Raw genomic sequence first — 17,224 nt, 5'->3', positions numbered from 1 at the left:
TTCTGGGAGTTGATGTCCACCCATCTTGAAGTTCCTGAGGTTAAGAAACACTGATCTAGAGGATTCCAGGTTAGGGAAGACTGGCTTAGGCACCCCCTAAATTCCACATATGACTAGGCTGCAGGTGATGGCTTTTTTCTAGCCCAATCATATAGAAGCTTACAAAGCATCTCAGAGAAGGTATCTGGCTACTACTTTCCAAAATAAAGGCAGGCAACTGGGGCCTGAACCTTTATTTTTTTTCCTGATGGCTTCAAATGGATCTACTCCAAAGGACTGAAGGTAAAATATTCTATCCTTCTGGAAGGGCTTGGGAGCAGTGTTAAGTGAAACAGGTGTGTTAAGTCTACTTATTTTGCTCTGTGTTATGGGAAGAGATGTTCCAGGGCCACAGAAAAGGAATTGGCCCTGTGCACAGCATATCCCTGCTCTAGAAGGAAGAAACAAAGAAGTGCAACTCAAGCCTGGGCAGTGTTAGAAACTTGATTCAATACCCATGGTACCTGGGGAGTGTTGGAAGTCGATGTCCCACACACCTGGTAGGAAGGCTTGTCTTTGCCTCTGCTAATCACTCTCCTTCCTTCCAGTCTAGTGTTCAGATATCCCACAAATACCAACAGGTAAAACACATACCAACAGCATCTGCAGCTTCCAGGGAGCTCAGCAACTGCTTTGAGAAAGCAATTACCCCACAGATGTTCCCAAACAGCAGTTCACAATCTACATGTGGCACCTAGGAGGAAGCAAAGGGCTATTTGTCCTGGGGCACACTGTTTTCTTCTGAAAGTTCATCTTGGTGACTTTTCCCCCATGAACATAAAGCAGTGCCACAGAACAGTAATAAATCCTGCTTGAGCACCAAGAATAACACCCCTAAAAAATACACAGACTGGTACCATCATTGCTGGTATAGATACTTAGAACAGCTGAAAATGGCCCTTCCAACTCTGTACCAAAGTATTTCCTTTCGCAGAAGTACTGCTATCTGGACCTCTGTTTCTATACAATATTATACAAATACAATTAATTCAGTTCCAGTTAGCATACTTATGCCCTTTGTCTCTTCCCCAAACCTGCAAATGATCTGGTTCAGGATTACCCAATAAGCTTTGATTAAAGTTTTTAACGTTTGTCTCTTTTTATGGTTTGTTTTTTATTGTACGCCACCCAGAGTCATATTCATGAGATGGGCGGCTATATAAATAGGATGGATGGATGGAGCAAGCTTGGGTTTCGTCTTATGTATTCCCCAAAAAAGTGCTGCCTAGTGCTCTAACCACTATACTCAATGGCTCAGTAAGATTCAGTTATGTTCTGTTCCTGGTAAAATGCAACACATCACTCTCACCTGTGCCTCCTGTAATGGCACCAGGACCTTCTGGACACACATATCAAGATCTCGAATATAATCCCGTTCAGTCTGCAACAGTTCTTTAATGACTTTTGCTCTCTTCTCCAGCATTCTTTGTTCTGGGTTTGGTGTGGTGGCTGCAGGAGCTGCTGACTCCAGTGATGCTGGCTGGGAAGTCAGCAGGGTCATTTCTGAAAGAGAGGGAGGGCCATCAGGACAGAGACTCAGAACCAGCAGCTCAATATAAAGCAGCAATAGGTAAATGGAAGGCTCTCAGCCAAATCCAACTCACACAAGACCATCAGCTGGCATTTAGCAGATAAAAGGGTCTTTTAGTCCTGCACAGCCTCTTCACACAGGCTGCACCACCCACATATTTCCTGCATTCTCCCTCTTGTGATTAGTCTGAGGATTTCGGTAAGTGATGATTGTGCTAGTAGAAGCAATTAAATAGGAAAGAAAAAGGAAGTTGTCCTCTAGTTCTTGAAATTGGCAAAGAGCCAAGTATCAGAGACAGTTTGACAAGATTTATGCCTGGAAGGTGGTACAAGGTTTTCTAAGGTCTGTAGATAACAAATATATTTTAAATCAAGAGTATTTATTTATTTATTTATTTATTTATTTCATTTATATAGCCTCCCATCTTCTTTCAAACTCTGGGAGGCTCACAACCAAAAAATAAAACAACATCTATTTACAATAAAAATATTTAGACCAAAGGACCTGGCACCAAAGCGAAACTTTCCTATGCAGTCCACAACACGTTCATCTCATCAATCTCACTCTGTTCCAGTGCTTGGGGGAATAGCCAAGTCTTAAGTGCTTTTCAGAAGGTTAAAAAGGTGGGGATCTGCCAAACTTCAGGGGGAAGGGTGTTCCATAGGGCAGGGGCTGCCACGGGAAAGGCTGGCTTCCTGGACCCTACAAGATGGCAACTATTAAGGGAGGGGACTAGGAGCGTGCCCACCGTATCCAATCTGGTAAGATGAGCAGATATCCTTAAGGACAGTCGGTCCTGCAAATAACCTGGTCCTGAGCCATCTATGGCTTTAAAGGTAATAACCAGCACCTTGAAGGAAATTGGAAGCCAGTGCAGCTCACGCAGCAGGGGTATAACGTGGATGAACCTAGAGGCACCCATCACTGCATGTGCTGCCGCATTCTGGACCAGCTGTAACTTCCAGGTGGCTTTCAAGGGTATCCTCATGGAGAGTGTGTTGCAGTAATCCACACAGGAAGTGACCGAGGCATGGTTGATCATGAGCAAGGCCTCCTGGTCCAGGAAAGGGCACAAAAGGCACACAAGACAAATCTGTGCAAAGGACCCCCTAGCCACAGCTGCCACCGGCTCCTTGAGCATGAGCCATAAGTCTAGGAGGACCCTCAAATTGCACACCAACTCAGTCTGATGGAGTGCCAGCCTGTCCAGAGTCAAAGATGACATATCACCTGACCCTGGGGCAGCAAAAAACCCAGAGCCATTCCATCTTGCCAGGGTTGAGCTGAAGCTGGTTTCTCTCCATCCAGACCTTTACAGCCTCCAGGCACTCAGCCTAGAGTATCACCTGCCTGGCAAGGGGTGGAGATATATAGCTGTGTATCATCAGCATACTGATGATACCATACCCTGTGTATTGAAGAGGAGAGGGGAAAGACTCAAGCCCTGAAGCACCCCACATAGCAGGGGCCTAGGGCTTGAAGAGGGGCCGACCAAGGGCAAGATGGATGGATGATATTCTAGAGGTGACGGACTCGTCCTTGGGGGAGCTGGGGGTGGCAACGACTGACAGGAAGCTCTGGCGTGGGCTGGTCCGTGAAGTCACGAAGAGTCGGAAGCGACTGAACGAATAAACAACAGGGCTCGACCTCCCCCCGACACCCTGACTGGAACCAGCATGGAGGAAGGAGGAGAACCACTGCAAAACACACATCCGCGTACTTAATTAACATAGAAAATACAGGTTTGTGTGGAAAACAACGGAAGTGACTCTCTAATCACTATAAAATCCTCTGGATGCATGGAATCTGATAATGGGTAGTACCAGACTGAATACTGCATGTCACCCCAATTTTTTTCATAAACCTGGATATAATTTACTTTAATTTTAATTAAAATTTTAGTTTAATAACCTGCAGCTACTGAAGTGCAAGTAGAATGTTATAAACTATTTGAAAATTTAAAAAACAACCTCTCCACCTACCTACATTTTGTCCATTCCATGCCCCACTGACTGTAAGTAACCAAGAAGTATTTCAAGAACTGTATACAATAATTGTTAAACAAAAAGGAAATTGAGGAAAGGATTACAGTGTGATTAAATAGATCCACTTATTAACTCAGCAGGAGTTATTTTTCAATCCTGGGTTCACATTAGATGGAACTGGGCTATGGATGGTAATGACCATCTGTAGTAACAAAATAAATACATAAATAAATATGTAAAAGGATCAAGAAGTATTAATGGTGTTCAATTCCTCCTCCTTCATTCTTGCTAAAATTTTCATGCCAAAAACTGGAATCAGGCACTGGGAGGATATCCTAAGTTTTGATCAAATGGAAGCAACCCAATCATTATCTATTACTATCCCGGAGTGGAACAGATGGATCGCTATTGTGTCGACTTTTGCTTGTCTAGACCTAATGAAACTGTTGCCAAGGAGACTTGAGATAATGGGAAAGTGTAGACATGAATACCCTTTTCGTAGCAACGCACTAAACAGAATACCACCTCAACTCCGAAACTGCCTGGCAGTCCCTCGTTTAATTTTTTAAGCAATCAGTGCACAATGGGCATTAAAAGAATGCAAACCCATCCTATTACCACCCTGAGAACAACGGTTAATAGTTGTTGAAAGGCTTGAGTGGAGCAATTAATGTTTAGGGATTTTTGAGTACAGCAAGAAGCTTCTCTGTTGAAGAAACAAAGAAGTAAAACAGAGCGTATGCAAATACGCCCGAGCAAATGAACTTTCACAGGACGCGGCCCATTTCGAAAGTTGCGCGGGGCGCTTTGAACGCGTGGAGCTTGTATTAGAGCATGAACGAGGGAATCGCGCTCAGTGCCGCGGCTACGAACAAAATACGAGTTGTTCCTCTCCTCGAACGCCTCCAGGGCTCCCGACCTCCCATCACTGGCTTTTCCTTCAACGGAGGGTGCTACAAACTCGAGCAGCTCCTTCGCGCACTTACAGTACGCAGCGCTCAGGCTGCAGCCCTTTTTCCCGGGACGGCTCGGAAGAGGGGAGAAAGGGAGGCGTGGCCTCGCCTAGAAGGAGCGCGCAGCGGTTCTGCGGACGGCTTGGGCAACTTCAGCCCCCGAGGGCAGAGCCCTGATCCAGCGATACGCCTCACCCGATCCTACCTGCCATCACCTCCCCAAACTTCTCACCAAGCCGAACGCAGAAGCCATCCTTGTCCCCACTTGCTGCTCCAAACTGGAGCGGGTCTTTGATAAGAAATCGGGGGTAGACAGACAAAGCTGACCCGCAGCCGGAACTCTTCGCTCTTAGGATATTAGCATCTCAATGGCCCGGGGAGGGAGGCTATCCAGATCCGAGCAACAACAAAGCCCGGAGCTGGGAATATCAGCCCTGGAGACGACCATCCCAGTTCTTCAAATCCGATTCTCCTCCCCTCTGAAACAAGGCCCCGGAGATTCTAGGATAACAAGTTTTGCTTGCCACCCAGCGGGCAGTGCTGGGCGGATCCAAACCCAAACAGGAAAGACCTAAGGGCCATATCCTTGCACAACTTAACCCATCTGGGGCGCGGCTGGCCAAACCAATAAGAGAACAATTTTTCCTAACCCAGACTCAAGTTTTGCCGTCAAGTCAATCAATGCCAAATCTGGGTCAAAAGGCGAAGCTACTTTTGCAGCCGTGAGAAGCAACGGTTTGCCCTGGACTTTGAAGACATAGAGAAGATGTCGTCCAATCCAGGTTGGCTCCTGGTAGTTCGGCCTGAAACGGTTCCTGGTTTTCTAATGCACCTGCTGTTGTCTAATTCAAGCCAGCCCCCTGGCTCAGGTTCACAAGGAGATTCCTGGGTCCCAGAATACCACCACAGCCCGCAAATCCCAGGCATTGACTCTTTTAAAAAGGAGGAAAAAAAAAAAGGCACGTGCTCCTCCCCGCAGCATTCCTGCGTGACCCTCCCGGGGCTCCTCCTTTTAACTCCACCCTATACATACAGTTGTGTAAAATTAAAGGAAGAAGTTGCTGCCCTGGCATGATAGCAACCAAACACTTCCAGAAATCCTAACAGAGTGCATTTCCCTCAAGTTTTACATTCATTAGAAAAATGTATCAGTAACTAAATCAAAGCAAACTCTGCCATCCCTCCTCAATAGTTCTCCAAATGACACTTGCAAAACAGCCTCCTCTCTCTTGGAAAATCTACCAACAGCATTTTACAATAAATGCTATTATTTTCAAAGGCCATCAAAAAACGCAGACCCACTGGGTAGAGATCAGTGCATTAGCTGGCACAACAGCAGGTTTGTTTTCCTTGGTACCAGATCTCACTATTTTGATCAAGTGGGCTGAATTTCAATGAGGCTGGCAGCTGCTGCCCTCTTGTTTTCCATTACTGGAAGTTGACTGGCATGCCGTTTGTATCTCACACCCACTGCCAGTGACCAATATTGATGGCAGAGACCCATGCATATAGATGTGCATCAAGATTTTGCTGTATGCAAGGAGGCAGAAGACAACATAGGGCAGTGAGAACACCACAGTTCGGGTGACTTCACACAGGCCTATCCTTCGCTCAGTGGCATTTGTCTTTTCGTCAACAACTTTCTTGCCCCAGTTGGTCCTTCTACCAGACCTGGCATCTGCAAATGGCCACAGCCTCAGTCCATAGTTTTATACCTTACCAAAATATCTTGTATCTTGCTTGGGAGGTTTTAAATCAGGCCAATATGTAACTCTATGATGACCCTGAATTCTTACTGCATATCAACTCTGACTAGGATGCTAAATGCTTTTCGCGTAGCCTCTTGTGGCAGGGGCCCTTTTCTTTCATTATCCTTTTCCTCTGCTGCCACCACCACTACTAACCCCCTTTGAAGGTTTAGAAACTCCTTAATTCTCTAAGGTAAGATAACCTGGTGGAATATGGGGAAGATACAGGATACCATAGACACTTGATTAACAAAGGAACAAATTGGCCTTGATTAAACAACTTTTTAAAAGGGGGGGTTAAACAGATCCACTTATCCCTGTTCTGATAATACCAGCTAAAATTCTTCTTACGCTGTCTCCCTGGGCAAGGGAAGGTATTCCCAGATTTGGACTCTGAGCCTCCCTCATAACTGTCCTTCTGTCCATACCTCCCAAATCCTTCTCCCTTAGTGCCCTCCTCTTGCCGGAATGTAACCTGGGAGGATGGACCAAGTATTGCTATCCTTTGCTGTTCCACTACTCAGACATCACAAAGCTGCTAGTCCAATAGCATGTAGAAGATGTTGCCTACCTCTGCAAATCTTGCCCAATGTTGGTCCTATTCACATTACTTTTTCCCTCAATGCCTGGGTTCTTTATTAATGGCATGCTCTTAAAATGCAGAAATTACACAAATTGCACAAAATGGAACTGTCACTTTTTTTCTTGGCAGTTCCTGCACCTTTAACAGCTGTCTGATAGAGAAACTTAGTAGGTGCATTAGTTCCATGTTCACACAACTTGAAGGAATCACCAGCTGTAAAGCTGTGAACCTAAATATGGTCTTTGTTGTGTAGCTAGACATTGGATTGTAGTCCTTTCACAGAAGATTAAGCAAAGAATTAACCTGTTCAATTTATAGAAACAAAAATTCCTGTTAGCAAACTTTTTCTGACAAAAACACTGTTCTCACAAGAGCTGTATGACAGATAGGAATGCAAAAGTGCATGTTCCCCATCACAGTCTAAGCTTGATAGGGAACATGCATAAATACCTTGCCAGAAAAACTAGACCCCAATACATATGTTCCTAGCTCATAGTTACCACAAGAAACAAATGCAACCTAGAAGCAAAATGTATCTGCATTTGTTTATTTAATTATTATTGGAATTTATAGGCTGCTTAATTCCAAAAGGGCTCTGAGCATCTTAAACAATAATACAAAAGGTGTGGTAGGGGGGAATAACCCATGTCCCAAGCATAAAACCTCCTAGCCATTAACACATGAAAACAGACTGAACAGGAACAATTGCCTACTGTAGGGAGAGGACCAGCCATGCTATCAGATTTCCAGAACATCCAGGTCTTGGTGGTATGTATTTTTTTATTTATTTGTTCATTTATATGCCCATTCCAATAGCAGAATGTGATTCCAGGCAGCTAATGTCAGGTTAAAATGAGAATAACAAAATACCCACAAAACAACATAGGTTAAAACAATAATAACAAAAGACTCCGCAAAATGTAGCGTGTCTGAGGCCAATCTCATTCAAAGCAATAACCCCTAAAGATGGGCTCACCTAGCATCTTGGACCAATGCCTGAGGGAAAAGCCAAGTTTTCAATGCCTTACAAAAGGCCTGCAGAGTCGGAGCCATCCCAACCTCCCACTATATCAGATCTTGTGAGATGGGTAGAAATAATCAGAGATAGGTACTGTTGCAAATAACCCAGCCCTGCACCAAGACAGACTTTATAGATGATAACCAGCACCTTGAATTGCACTTGGAAGCTGACTGGGAATCAATGCAGCTTGCAAAACAGTGGTGTTAATGAGGGCATGCTGTGATGTGCCCATAATTACCCACATTGCTGAATTCTGGACCAGTTGTAACTTTTAAGTGATCTTCAAGGGTAGCCCCATGTAGAGCATGTTGCAACAGTCCAAATGGGAGGGAACCAAGGTATGGTGCAATTAATGCACAAGATTGATTTGTGCACAGGCCCTCCTGGCCACTGCTATTACCTGCTCCTCACACAGAAGCCAGGAGTCCAGAAAGACTCAAAAATTGCATACTGGTTCTGTCTGGTCAAGTGCTATCCCTTCCAGAACTAATGATGGGAGGTGCCCAGATCTGGGAACACCTAAAACTCAAAGCCATTTGGTCTTGCTAGGGTTAAGCTGAATCCCATCCAGATCCCACAGTCTTCTGAGCATAGGAAAGAATCTTGACAGCATCACTTCATCAGCCACAGTTAGAGATGTATAGCTGAGTATCATTATATTGATGGTACTTCAACCCAAGCTGAAGGCCTCAACCAGCAGCTTCATGTAGATATTAAACAGAGCCAGGCAGAGAATCGAGCCCCAAGGCCCCTATCAACACCAATTGGAACCAAATCCTGGATAAGTTGTCAAAGATGTATAAAGGGGCACCAAATGTCTGTTGGAAATGCTCCCAAGGTGAAGGAACTTTTATTATCTTTGGTGGACTTGTGGGAAGGCCAGGAAATTTTGGGAACAATATGTATTATAATTCAAAAGATCCTTAAAGTCAATATACAACTGAAACCAGAACTTTTTCATTTGAGCTTGATGGACCAACAACTTGAAAGAAAAGTTGGGATTTTGCTTTTGTATATGATAACAGCAGCAAGACTTTTATATGCACAAAGGTGGATAGATGCACAAATTTCCACAGTGGATGAATGGATGGTGAAGTTGATGGAATTGACGCAGATGGCAAAATTGACAGCACTGATAAGAGAAAATACTGTGACTGGATTTGTTTCTACTTGGGAACCACTTTTGGGCTATTTGCTTGAAACTGAAAAAAATGAAGTTTTGATTTTGGGTTTTGACAATTAAATTGTTATTTTTCTATAATGTTAATTAGGGTTTAATTAACAGTAAAAGATTAAGCTATTATAATATGCATTTATATCTGTGTTGGAGAAGGTTGGAAGTTACCTTCTTTCTATTTTTTCTTGCTATTCTTGCACTTTTTAGTTTTTCTTTTTTCTTTCAATTTTATATTCAAGTTTTTCTGTACTTTGTATTTTAACTGTATTTTGAAATCTTAATAAAGTTCTATAAAAAAAACCACCAGCTGGAACTAGGGCTGGAGGAAGGAGTATCACCACAACACCATGTCCCCACTCCTAACTGCTTAAGCCAGTGCAGAAGGATACTATGATCAATGGCACTGAAAGCCACTGAGAGATCCAGGAAGGCCAGGATGGATGCATCACCACCATCCTGATCCCACCAGAGATTATCAACAAGTGCAATCAGTAATTTTTCAGTACCGAATGTTGATCCCGAATGTCAACAGGTTTGGTACTCATCTGACCTTAGCTGGACTGCTGTTCCAAAGGAGAGGCACAGCTACAGAAAAGACACAACACCATGGTCCCTGAAGGATGGGACTCAAAGGGCGCCTCCCCTACTAGATCTGATCAGATGGGCACAAACTACTGGGAGAAGACAGTCTCTGTGTTAAAAATGTCCTGCAACAACATTGTAATCTGGCAGCAGTTTCCGAAGGCAGTCTTGAGTGTAGGCTCCACACCCAGTGTAGGGTTTCTTTAATGAAAAAGTCTTGGAAAGATTCCATCAATTAAAGACAAGACAGAAACACCCAACCTGGTATGTGAACTTGGAAGGCCAAATGGAAGCAGCCTTCTGCACTGTCTTCCAAGCAATAGACTACTAGCATTTGCTGTTCTGTGCATATACCTCCCCTTCTCAGGGATCCAATAGCAAATGCACTGTATAAGAAATTCAGGCAAAGAAGGTGTGGTCCACACTAGAATGTACACACAATGTGAGGCATCAGGAAACAAACAATGGCGCAACCCAATAGAGTAACTCCTGCATCTGCAGGGGAAAAAAAAAATTCCCAGGGCTTCAGCCCAGTGTAGGAAAACTACAACCCAGAGAACATTCCATTGGCATGACATGCACACTGGCACAATATCTAATTGAAAGCAAGTTTCTGTTTCAAGCTTCACTGCTTTTTGCCTCAAAGCAGCAGAGCAAACAAGAAGACAAAGCAGCAGCCTCCGCCGAAGCTGAGGCACAGGCGCGAGAGGGGGTGGGCACCCAGAAGAATCAATAGATTGTAGCTCTCAAGATGTAATTCTGGGCCCCTGAAACTGGAATCTGCAACAAATATTGCAAGGTTAGCCCACAACATTCTCTTCCAGGATATTGTATTTTATTCCTCCCCATTCCCCCAATTCCCCACCCTACTGATTCATTCTTAGGATTTCCCCTTCCTCCACTATTTTTCTACTTCTGCAAAACTATGGGTTCCTTCACACTTGTTAATACCCTTCCTCGTGGTATTCTTTCAGCTACAAAAGGAATCGTACTCACAGGACGACTGGGCTCATACAGTATTTGGCCATAGCATGATTTGTTTTTGGCTTGCTGTGTTGTACGCAGATGACCATAGTGGTTTACAAAGCCATGGTTTATATAGCCTTGTGTGTGCTTGAACTTGGTCCCAACCTAGCCACTTGTGGTTAACTGAATAAACCACAGTTTATTCAATAACTATGATTAATGAAACCGTTCCCCTGTTTGGGGAAGTGCAGTTCTCCCCAGTGCTGCATCCCACCCCTGGAGGGCACGAGGTTGGGTAAGGCAGGCTTGGTGTAACCTGTGAATCCAGGCAGTGTTTGCTCTCCTCAGCTGCAACGACAGGGAATATTTTTTATGCCAATGGCCATTCTCCCTTAGAAACCTGTCAGGAACCCCACTCAAGCGAAGCAGGGGAAAGGCCAAAGCTGTTAGCGAGCAGAGCTTTAACAGGATTTTCTGAGCTGGGGGTCATGCATAGTTATGAGGTGGGCTCAGTAATTTTAGGAGCACCTTTTTCCTAGAAAATCCTTCACCAAGGAAATTATCAGAAATTATCTTGCATCACATCCCCCTATTCACAGGCAAGGTTTCTGAGCATGCATGGGTGCATTCTTTCACAGCTCCTCAGCAAAATTCTTCGTTCAACCTTGCAAACCAACTTTAGAACGATATAGAAACAGGGCAGACATACCAGACAGGCTTACAGTAATTTCTCATAAAGGATCAATATGCCATTAGTAGACTGTGAATCTTAAGTATTTCATTGGATGAACTGTTCCATAATTCAATATTTATATTTAAAAGTTTTAATTTACATATCATATGCCTCTAAAAAGACTGCAGAGTGGTTTATAGCATATTAAAAATGCAAATCAATCTTAAAGAACAAAGACCCATACTAAGCTATGGTTTGTTTAATCAGTGTTTATGCTGTAAACTGGTTTATAAACTACAGTGATTGTGTTCACATAGCATGTTATGGTTTAGGTTCAGCGCAATGTATGAGCTGGCAATATGGGAAGACGTGATTTGCTCTGTAGAATTTTTTATATTGGGGTATTGGAAAATTTGTTTTTACCCCATTTTTTCCAAAACATAAATGAATCACCTTCTCCTAAAAGGTGGTGTTTACTCCCATCTTAAATAATTCTCCCCATCCTACCCCAAAATTAGCCAGATCTTGCAAGCAAATTAGTGATAACTTGCAAGTCTCAAACTCTCATGTAATAGTCACACCTATTTATTGGCTACATCCCAATTCTTCAGGTTATATTATCTGAAACTAATCCAGACAAATATGACACATCTGACAAACAGAAACCATGGATACTTCTTGCAAAATTGTTTTCGTATGTATGAATATGACGGTCTGGAATACTCTGACTGTGTAGGTGCCGGGCAACTAATGGTTAGTCAAAAACTGTATTAAAAATCCAAGGTGGCTAAAACATGCAGAACATGGCTTTTGGATTTTTTCCAATCCCTTGTATGTGTGTATGTGCTCTGGGTCACATGACAAGAAGGAAGCTTAGAATGGACCGACTGCCTACATTTCAAGCCACTGCCCACCTGCGTCTCCCACAGGGACTGGGATAACTTTTCAGGATATTTGTTTCCTTCACAGTCCCAGTTTGATCTGGCCTTTTTCAAACCTGATCTTTTCTTTTGCTGTTGTCTCCTTCCATACCAAATTTGGTTCTGTACTATTCTGTTTTCAGAGTGTTATCACAGTGATAGGTAAACAGAGAAAATCCCGACCCCCTTGAAACAATTCCTTTGGGTTGGAAAGAATAACATTTCTTGATATTGGAAATCTCTCTCCCTGAACTTTGGAAGGGAGACCTTTCAGATAGTAGAAGGAACAATATTTGAATTTCTGGGAAACAGTAAAAAAGAATTAGAGCTGGAGGGAACCTTTAGCTGGATGGAACCTTCAGAAATCTGCATATTTGTTCTCAAAGTCTAATGTAGGATTAGTACTTGGGCCATCCATATTTTTAAGAAGTCTGTTTATACTTAAATTCCTTTTCAAATGACAGGCTTCTAGCTAAAATTGTAGTACTGAATAAATAATTTAGGAGTTAACTTATTTTATACTCCTTAGAGAAAACAGAAATATTAGAAATTAAACCTATTCAATAAATTAGCTTCATTTGTATCATTAATACCAGTTGCATAATTCAGTTTTTTTGCTATTTGTGGACCTTGGATCAGAATTGTGATTAAATGATTTATTTTGTAGTATATATTTTTCTATCACCTTAAAACTGAGTTTTTTTCTCTCTAATTAGGATTTAGTTTACAAATACAATGTAAGTGTCAATGTTCTATGTTATTCCAGCAGAAACTAAGCTCTGAAATGCTGCCTCTGGAATGCTGCATGGGGGGAAGTGGGGAGATTCATTAGTCATTTTCAGCCTTTTAGCTGCTGTGAACTATGAAAATCTGAGACAGGTTTAAACAGCACAGAGGCAGATGGACAAACAGATATAGGAGGATTAAATGTCAGTTTGAGAAAAGATTAAGGGCAATAACTTACATCAGGTTGTCCAGAAAGGAACCAATAAGGGTAATATTCATATGCTCACAAAGAAAATCAAGCACAATTCTTTTCTTGTGCTCAGATGAGAGATGACTAAGGTGTGACCAAACACTTTGCAATCTAAAACATTAGAAGAGCCAGAACAGTATTTCAAGCCACAGCTACCTTTTTCTTGGGCTAAAGAAAATCAAGAAATACATGACAGAGAAATGTAAAAGGAAAGACAAATTAAAGGCATAATAACCACAACAATAATCATAATAATGAACTACAGAGAAAGTAAAGCAGATACTCCATTGTGTCAGAATGAAGCAGAATTCCAAGAAAAATCACTGGTCCAGGTCAAAGGCTGCAGATTTCACTCTGGGCAGACTAACAGGATGTGGTCCCAATACATTCCCTGTATTGGAAGGTAAGCAATTTTTTTTGGTAGCCTGAAGCACATACTGAGGCCACTGTCTACACAGCAATGTATAACTGACAGTAAAGGCAGAAGCAAGAGATGAGTATTAAGAGGCGGTAATAATCTATCATACAGTGGAATGAGATAATAGGAGTGTGTGTGTGTGTCTAGTAGCAGATGAACATAGGCAACGTAAATTACTGCTTTTAGATCCCTGAAGTCACACAGTTATAAGATGTATAGGTTGGAAGCATGGGTGTCTATGCGGCAGGTGGCAAAGGATGCAACGTATTACAACATGATCAAACAATTGCCATGACTTACCTACATGTGTCAGAAGTCAAGATGCAAGTGTATAAGCACAACATTTGCCATCATGTGCATGTCATCAGTTTGGTGTCATCATAGTTTGCTGGTTGGAAGGTACCTTGGGAATCATTAAGGTCAATCCTCTGCCCAGTACAGGAATCCTTTACTACAACATCCCTGACAGATGGCCATCCAGCCTCTGTTTAATTAGATTCAGTGATGGAGAATTCACCACCTCCTGAGGCAAGTCTGTTCCATTGTTGAATAGCTCTTAATATTTAGAAATTTTTCTCATTATCCAACCAAAATCTACTTTCTTATAATTTAAGCTCACTTCTTGTTTTCTGGAACAGCACTGAACAGGTCCATCTCATCTTCTACATGATAGTCCTTCAGATATTTGAAGTCAGCTATCATGTCTCCCCACAATTTTCTCTTTCCATGATGGAAAAGGGGACTGAAGAAACCTACCAATTCCGTCCTCTAGAGGTTAATGTTATAGCTACTTCTTCCATATACAGACTGGGTTTATACAACACTATTAACCAGGCAACTTAAAATACAGCTACCAAACTGCAAAAATTGGGACAGCTAAGAGAAACAGAAAACCTAACTCTTGGCTTTCACCTTGTGGTCATCTGGTTTGTATTTCACAGCCTAGATATGGTTTATTGTTCAAACACTTGTGATTGTGACCCAATGGACATTGTTTCATCAGGATTGATTGCAGTAACTGCTTCTCTGAGTTTCTGTAAACTTATGCTTGGTCATCAGTAATCACATCTGGTTACTTTGCCTTTTCTCCCCCTCTTTTTCTATTCTCTTTTATGTTTCCAAGCATCGAGGTCTTCTCCAGTAACTCTTGCTTTTGTATTATGTGTACAAAGTATTGGTGGTCCTACTTAAAACCTTCCCCAATATGATGCCCTTCATATGTAAACTCCAGAGGATTATGAGAGTTGAGTACAATATATATGGAGGGCACCATGTTGAGGAAGACTGGTTTAATCCATTTTATACAGGAGATACGTTTGCTACTTGCCTATTGGGTGTCTATTCAAGGCAAGACCAATAACTTCCCAAAGTATATATAATTACTGGATTTGCAAACATAGCATTCACAAGGAAACTCAAGTTGCAAGTTGCAAACTTGTCTTCTAAATAAATTGTGAATCAGACTTAGGGATCAGAGATTCAGAAACAAAAGCAAGTTAGATTTCCTGCCCGTCTGTTCACTGTCAGGTTTGGGGGTTAGAATGGACAAGGGAAAAAATAGTGATAGTAGTCTTCCTCAACAGGGTGCCCTCCAAAGGCTGTGCAGACTGAGAAATGATGGAAAAAATCATTCAGTATATCAGAGAACACCAGTTAAAGAAGGCAGGATTAAGGCTTAGTTCTCCATACCTGATTTTTTCAGCTATCTTATTAGCACTGATCAGTTTAGTTTATCTGGTGGCAAGAATTCCTATTTTCCATGTTTTCTCTAACCATTAAGAATGCCAGGAGTCAACTTTGGTTCCCAGCTCTGGTTGGAGAAAAATAGCTATGGTAAGCTGAACATCTGTACTGGATATCACTATCCACCCAATAATTCACTACCCATCTATCTACTTGTTAATACTATAGCCATCTTTTCCCTGCCACAACCACTGAAGATGGGTCCATGCTAGTCAGACTTATTCTGCAATGGCAATTTGGTACAGTTGTAAAATATACAGAGAATTTCCATCTTCCATTTAAAATTCCTTTTACAAGCACATTTCTAGAGCCAATGGCTTCTGAAATGTCCTTTTGTGTAAATTTTGAAATAGGAGCAGGAGCTTCCATGCTTTTCATACCTATTTAGCCCTTTCAATAATTAGCAGAAACTGTGTCAATTTAGACCAAAAATGGTGCTTAATTTGAACTGCTGAATTTGCAACATCTTTGCTTAAGAAATAATTTTTTTCCTTAGTGCTGATTATTCCTCAAAATTAATTCTGCTTTTATTTATTTATTTATTTATTTATTTATTATTTTATTAATCAAATTTATCACCGCCCATCTCCCAAAAGGGACTCTGGGCGGTTTACAATAAACATAAATAAAAATATAGAACTATAAAACACTGTAATACATAATAAAATAAATATAATAAAAAGCTTTTTAATAAAAAGCTTTTCCTTTTCTAATCTGAGATCTGGTTGATAATAAGCAGTTTTGGAACACTTTGCCATGTTCTTAGTGCACAACTCTGCCTTCAAACCTGAACCCATGCCTTGTTACACTCATATTCCAAAGGAGCCTGTATAAGAGGATTTAAGATAAAGAAGGCCAGAAGTTAAGGACTAGCCTTTTGCTTGAGTATGCACACTGATGGCAATAAAAGAACAATAACATTTGCTTACAGCACTACACATGGCATGCATCCAGCACAATGGCTGAACAGGAAAACTGGGCTGGTTTCTAGCACAGAACACAGAAAAGCTACCAACTTTGATCAGACATGACTTCCATGTAGCTTAAAGATGCTGCTAGCTTTAAAGGCAAAGGAAAACTCAATGGAAGCCATTTCTCAATGCAAGTAAACATAACTTCCTTATAGCTAACCCAAACAAACTGCACCAAAGTGAATGGACATGCTGTAAGTCAGTTTTTTTTTTCCCTGTTCAATCATGTCCCATTCTCAGAGACTGCCTGGACAAATCCCTGCAGTTATCTTGGCAAGGTTTTTCAGAAGTGGTTTGCCATTGCCTCCTTCTCAAGGCTGAGAGAAAGTGACTGGCCCACAGTCACCCAGCTGGCTTTGTGCCTCAGGCAGGACTAGAACTCACCATCTCCTGGTTTCCAGCCTGGTGCCTTAACCACTACACCAGACTGGCTCTCGTAAGACAGGTATGCAAGTGCTATTGTTGCAAAGAACAAGCTCAAAGCAGCAGGCAAAGCAAGCTTCAAAGCAAGGGAAATTAAATGCTTCACCAGTAAATGAGAAACCAAGCTAATTAATTTTCTCAAGTAAATTGGCTTAAAATTATGGGGGTTGCATACCAAAACATCCAAAAGGCACCAGTTTGGGGAAGGACAAACTAAGGTAAGATTGCAGCCAAAAGGGATATTGGTTGGTTTACACTTGGTCCTAAAATATAATGTGTTTGTGGTTTAGCACAATCTGTTAACACGCTGTGATTTATTCAACGAGTCCCGGTTAACAAAACTGTTAACCAAACATTATGTATGAACCAGGTAATTGTTCTATGTCATAACTGATTTAACATTTCCTTAGCACTAATTTTATATTTTAAAATGTAAGTTGTCTGGAATTGTCTGAGAGTTGATTGATTGATTATGTGCCATAAAGTTGTTTTCAACTCCTAGTGACCGCATAGAT

At 41.8% G+C, this 17,224-nt stretch overlaps 1 protein-coding gene across 3 annotated transcripts in view; it reads right to left on the bottom strand.

Annotated features, from left to right (window-relative positions):
• The window catches only part of DNMBP (dynamin binding protein), a 62,940-nt gene that overhangs the window by 9,118 nt on the left and 36,598 nt on the right, over window positions 1–17,224 (bottom strand). For all 3 annotated transcript variants that reach the window (XM_063306973.1, XM_063306974.1, XM_063306976.1), the window contains exons 5-6: window positions 1,349–1,542; window positions 634–733 (exon numbers count right to left, since the gene is read on the bottom strand). In XM_063306973.1, coding sequence (XP_063163043.1) covers window positions 634–733; window positions 1,349–1,542 — 294 coding nt within the window. The remainder of the gene's footprint in view (window positions 1–633; window positions 734–1,348; window positions 1,543–17,224) is intronic.

Source organism: Candoia aspera, chromosome 6 (assembly GCF_035149785.1).
Source record: "Candoia aspera isolate rCanAsp1 chromosome 6, rCanAsp1.hap2, whole genome shotgun sequence".
NCBI classification, from domain to species: Eukaryota; Metazoa; Chordata; class Lepidosauria; order Squamata; family Boidae; genus Candoia; species Candoia aspera.
This window is presented reverse-complemented; position numbering and strand designations above follow the sequence as displayed.